The 5,805-nt window shown below is 50.6% G+C and overlaps 1 protein-coding gene across 1 annotated transcript; it reads right to left on the bottom strand.

Annotated features, from left to right (window-relative positions):
- Window positions 1–1,727: 1,727 nt before the first annotated feature.
- ODF3L1 (outer dense fiber of sperm tails 3 like 1) lies at window positions 1,728–5,338 on the bottom strand. The gene is made up of 4 exons (XM_006087906.3): window positions 5,177–5,338; window positions 4,252–4,362; window positions 3,025–3,138; window positions 1,728–2,235 (listed from the first exon to the last, which is right to left on the bottom strand). The coding sequence occupies exons 1-4, from the start codon at window positions 5,295–5,297 to the stop codon at window positions 1,754–1,756; spliced, it is 828 nt and encodes a 275-aa protein (XP_006087968.1). The 5' UTR covers window positions 5,298–5,338; the 3' UTR covers window positions 1,728–1,753.
- Window positions 5,339–5,805: the final 467 nt, after the last annotated feature.

The following is a 5,805-nucleotide window of genomic DNA, read 5'->3' as shown; positions in this document are numbered from 1 at the left end:
CATACAAGTCCTTCGGTTGATCTCTTAACCCCCTTCCCGCCCCCCTGTGTGTGTACTTTTAATACTCCAAAGATATTCTCTGCTCCTTTCTGGCCACCAAAGTTGTTCAATTGAATTTTCATTTTCTTTTTTTAATATATTTTTATTGATTTCAGAGAGGAAAGGAGAGGGAGAGAGAGATAGAAGCATCAATGATAAGAGAGAATCATTGATCGGCTGCCTCTTTCATGCCCCCTACTGGGGATTGAACCCGAAACCTAGACATGTGCCCTTGACTGGAATCAAACCTGGGACCCTTCAGTCTGTAGGCCAACACTCTATCCACTGAGCCAAAACAGCTAGGGCCAATTTTCATTTTCAATTAAAGCCTGAATATTTCTCAGATTCATAAGGATGAGCCAGAAGACACATCAGAATATTGAGTGGTCCTTTCTCCTGCCTTTCAGCTCTTGGGGCAATGGATGCAGAAGAATGTGCCTCTCCTTGAGCCATGGGGTCTGGGAGACATTTTGCCTCCTCTCCTCTTCCCCCAGCCCCTCTCCCTCCATAATCCACCCTCACTCCTGTCATTGGCCCCAAGCTGCAGAGCAGAGGTAGAAGTCCCCCTCATACCTCCTGTGTCCAGGGAAAGGAGCAAGTCAGAATGGGGGATCCAGATACCAAGAATTAAGGAAGGACAAATACCAGCCCCAGAGACCCCAGCCTCCCCAGAGCTGGCACCTGGCTGCCAAAAGCCAAGTCAGAACCAGCGGGGACAGTGAGCAAGGCCTGGACTCAGAAGTGAAGCAACGCCGCCCCCTCCTGGCTGGTGTGCGGCTCCTCCTCTAACCAGCACTGCTAGGCTAAGCTTTTGAAGGTGGGGTCATACAAGTGACTCTCCAAAGACAGCATGTGACATGCAGACCCTCCTCTTAGCAGCCTGCTCAGCCCCTTTGCCTCCTCTCTAGGCTGACTGCAGCTTTCAGGCTATGCCCATCCTGCTAACCTTCTCTCTCTGCCCAAAGAATTCTGAAAATACTACATCTTATCTACTGCCCAGTGGGCAAAGCCTGAGTCCACTCCAAGCTGACTACCATCTGGTCCCATTACCAGCCAGCCTCCTGCAGCCTGGGCTTGGGCCCTCTGAGCCTCCCCAGCTCCCTGCCCTGCACCCTTTGGTCCCATCTACTTGCCTTTGCTCTTATCTTTACCACCACCAGGAATACCTTTCCTTCTACACACTGTCTCTGCTTGTTCTCCTGAGTCCCTCCCCCAGGAAAACTCACCTCTCCCCCTTTCCCAACCAGAGTGACCCCTCCATCCTCTATCCCCACCCATTTTCCCTTCTCCCCTCTAAGGTACTGAGCACTGTCAGGATTCAGAGTCACACAGTTCTGGACCTCGGGAGCTGCACAAGACCACACAGCACGTTAGTGGCAAAGTTAGAACTAGAACTCAGCTCTCTGGAACCTCTGCCCAAGGCTTCTTGAGAACATGTGGCCTCCCCTGGTGAGCCAGAACAGAACTTCTCCAAGACATTGACCTGTAATGCCTCCCAGTATCCCCACCCCTCATCCAGGGCAGGGCCCAAAGGAAGCAGTCATGAACATTTACAAAATGAAGAAATAAAAAAATAAAAATATTTATCTAATACTTTCTGTGTGCTAAACACAGCAGGCACCAGCTCTGCTACTCAAAACCTTGGTAAGTTGCTCATTTTGCTATAGAAAATATCTTCTGTGGGGAGGAGTGAGTGAGTACACCAGGAGGGCCCTCAGTTGTGAATGTCAATGACCAGCGGGCACAGGTAGGGTGAGTGTTTGACACCCATGGTGAAAGCAGGTGTGCGGGGCTTGTGTACTGTAACCAGCTGGACATCATGGGAACCCGGTCCAGGCTGAGGTGTGTGGTCCATTGGGTAGGCAAAGCGCTTGGCCATGCTGTAGATGGGGCTGCGGTTCTGGTAGACAGATGGCTCAGGGCGGGTGTGCATGGCTGGCCCAGGACCTCCTGCCACGTTCTTCTTGTAGAACCAGTTGTTGTCTGCGGAGGCCAAACTATAGCAAGGAGCAGCTCGGTTGATGGGGATGTTGGGCCCCAGCAAGAGTGGCAGCTGGTAGTGGTTGGGGGCCGGGTTGGTGTCCATTACTCTGTATGGGCACCGGTAGCCGAAAGTGTACTGCGGAGCCCTGCGTTCTCCAGGAGGGTGGGTCTTCTCCAAGCAGTAGTGGCAGGAGGCTGGGGTGGAGCTCAGGCCTGAAAGTGGGCGAAGGTGGGGAACTGAGGCCTTGATTAGCCTGATGTGACTTCACTAGAGCCACCTTAGCTTTGGACAGGGAGACTTCCAACCCTACAGGATCTATGGGCAGGTGAGGGACTTAGGCCATCCTGACATAAGAATGTGACACTATTGTCATAATATAAAAACCATGCCCTAGTCAGTGCTCAGTGGTTAGAGCATTGATTGAAGGGTTTCAGGTTCGATTCTGGTCAAGGGTACATATTCAGTTACAGGCTTGATCCCCAGCCCTAGTCAGGGTGTGTGCGGGAGGCAACCAACAATGTGTCTCTCTCATATCGATGTTTCTCTCTCTGTGTCTCTCCCATTGCCTTCGAATCTCTCTAAAAATCAATGGAGAAAAAAATATTCTCAGGTGAGGATTAACAAAAAGAAAAAAACACAAGTGTTATCAGTATGTCACCTTGGGCTGTCAGCATTCTGACATTGTCCCTATGGCAACACCAAGAAAACATCCTGAAATCACTACAGTCCATGAGCTCATTAGCATAGCGATATTGCTGCCCCTATATGAGGCCCCTTGTATCATAACAATCACCCCTGACACATGCATAACATTGGCTTCAGCACATAAGTACTGTGACACAGACATGGTGACATCAGTGTCTTGATGTGACATTGCAGGGAGATGCCAGCATCCACAGACACACCTGGAGAGGAGAGTCATGATCCTTTGACCCCGCTCAGGTCCTAAGAGTAGACCTCCATTCTTCAACCTCCCAACCCCACTCCCCATCCCATCTTACACAGGTTAGAGATGCGTTCCGCCATGGGGATCTGTGGGCAGCTGGACAGTCCAACCCGAGTTATTTTAGAATTCAGGAAATAGCAAGGCCCAGGGTTGCATATGTCCATTATCCCTGCAAGGCAGCCACAGAACTCAGTCAGTCCCAGAGTCTGTCCCCAGGTGAGACCCTCTTCCCCAAGAAAGGAGCAAAGGGTTCCTTCTCAATTCCTCAGGTTCTTGGGTGTTTTGGGAACTTTGATTTCCTCATCTGTAAAATGGGGCTTTTAACATTCTCAAGAACTTGTCCAGAGGGACAGCTGCATAGCAGCTTAGCCCACTAGTCAGTGATGGTGCCAAGGGGTCATAATAGGCACAGTGGCTATTGTTAGTTTTAAAAAGGGGCTCAAAATAAATAAACTGATGAACAAAATAGGTCCATAGGCATGGGTGCATGGGACAGACTTGAGAGACCTCAGAGGGCAGGAGGGAGGGGGAAAGGGAAGAGATTCACCAAAGAACATATATGCATAGCCCATGGACACAGCCAATAGTGTGGTGAAGGCCTGGGGAGGGATGGGGACAGGGTGCAAGGAAGCAAAGGGTGGGGTAATGGGGAATATCGGTAATATTGTCAATAATAAAAAGGGGGCCCAGCCTCAGTTATGGGGGTACCCTGCTGAGGTGAATATGTCACCCCAGGAAGGGGTCTGGCAGGCACCCTAGATCTCAGACCCCCAGATACATACTCCTGCCCAGGCTCTCCTCTTGCTGGCCTTGGCCAGCAGTTCCAGCTCTTTTGTGATCCAATGCTCCTACCCTTACAGGGGGTTCCAAGCCACCTGGAAAGCCTTGGAGGCCACCATTCCCACCACTTTCCCCCAATCTCCAGCTATTCCTGCCCAGCTGCTATGGCAAGTGAATCCATAATAGCCAGAACTGAAGGGTTCCAGCCAACGACCAGACAGAAAGGAGACCCTGCTCTGCCAGCTGGACAGTGACAGCATCCCTCTAAAGCTCCCTCGGGAGGTCCGGTTGGGAGATGCCCACAGAGTTGCCTTCAGAGGTGTGGGTCACTTGGGCATCCCTGCTGACATCCATCTGGACCTAGCAGATAACCTTGGTGTCCAGTTCAGGGCAGGCCTGCATTCCCACGGACCTGTGGCTACAGATAAAAGCTCCTTTCCTCTCATTGCCACCCCCAAACATCTAACAATAACCCTACACCCAAGGTGTGGGGAACACTCACGCTTCTCTGAGTGCTGAGTGTGCAGAGTGCAGGCTGGCTCCTGGAACATGGAGCTGTCATGGCCTAGGTAGCCTGTGCAGGATGGCCGCAAGTACTTGGCAGGCCCCGGACCTATGAGAACAGACAGAGCAATGCTCACTCTGGGCCCACCAGATCAGAGGCAGGAAGCCCCAAGTACAGTGCCCCATGAGAACTTCAGGGTCTTTGCTCCCACTGATATCACACTACCACAAATCCCACCATCGAGCTGCTTCCTTGCACGAAAGGCAGTGTTCCCAGATAAATGTAATTTCCCTCGGATAGGCACTGCATAATAAGAAAGGTAATAGTTACAATTAATTGAGAACTTATTCTGTGCCAAGTAATATACTAAGCATTTTATATGAATTATTTCAGTTAAGCCGCCCAACAACTCTGTAAGGTAGATACTATCATTTTTCCCATTTTACAGATGAGAAAACTGAGGTTTAAAAATATCAATTTGCCCAAAGTCACAAAAGCTGGTAATGTGAAAATTCTGAGACAATCAGCCAACTGAGCTCAAACATTTAACCATGCACTAAACCACCTTCCAAACAGAGCAATAATCAGTCATTAGCAATGTAGTAAAAATTAATGTTTCTGCTTTCAAGGGAAGGGGAGGGAGCTAAAGCTGGGTTAAAGGCTCCAATAAATCCGTAGCCTTTTTTTAAAGGTGGCTTCACTCCATGCCACATCCTCCCTTCCTTTCCTACCTACCTCCCCCCTGAAAATTCCCAGCAGTTAATCACTGCCTGCAAGGTTCAGCTTGGAGGCACACATCTTCTGTGGACTTCAAAGAGAGTCTGCAGGAGACAAGGCAGGAAGGCTGGGACACCTTCAGCGCCCAGCAGAGAGAGAAATGGGCCCAAGCTCAGGGTGGGGTCAGGGGGCGTTCTGCTCTCACCTTTGATCATCGCCATGATCACAGGGGTCTGCTTCACCTCTTTCCATGAGGGCACCTGCACCTTCTTCTCTGGGTGCTGCCCATAGAACACAGAGTTCCTGGACCCCTTGGGCAGTTTCATGGCTGGAACCAAGCTCCAATAGCATCTAAGCAGCAGGCAAGGAGCTGGGCTGGTGTGGGGCTTATTCCAGGTTCCCCTGCCCAAACTCCTGAATCCACTCTTCCCTACTCCAGAGGTGTCGTGGGGGCTGAGAAGGAAGACAGTACTCCAGCTTGAGCAGCTGAGACAGTCTAGGGTGCAGCAAGCCACAGGGCCCAGGAGACAGGACCTGGAGATGACATCACTGCAGAACATAAATTGTGAAGCATGGTGTTTATTTCTGTCAGTTGCCATGGTGCCTGAACTGTGGCATAGAAATTCTATGCTAGCAGCTCAGTTGTAGAACCCTGAGAATTCCACCCAACCAGGCTATATTACCTGAAGGGTCCCCAGGACACGGTCAGGGAAGGAAAACAGAGAAGTGGAGTGACAGAGCCAGAACTTCACTCCTGGTGGGTGCCCTAGGGGTGGGAAAAGGAATAGAAAGAATGGGTAGGTCATGGGTCAAGGGTTCCTGAAGCCTGCATAG

Source organism: Myotis lucifugus, unplaced genomic scaffold, assembly GCF_000147115.1.
Source record: "Myotis lucifugus unplaced genomic scaffold, Myoluc2.0 scaffold_41, whole genome shotgun sequence".
NCBI lineage: Eukaryota > Metazoa > Chordata > Mammalia > Chiroptera > Vespertilionidae > Myotis > Myotis lucifugus.
Note: the sequence above shows the minus strand (reverse complement) of the source record. Positions and strands in the feature narration are given on the sequence as shown.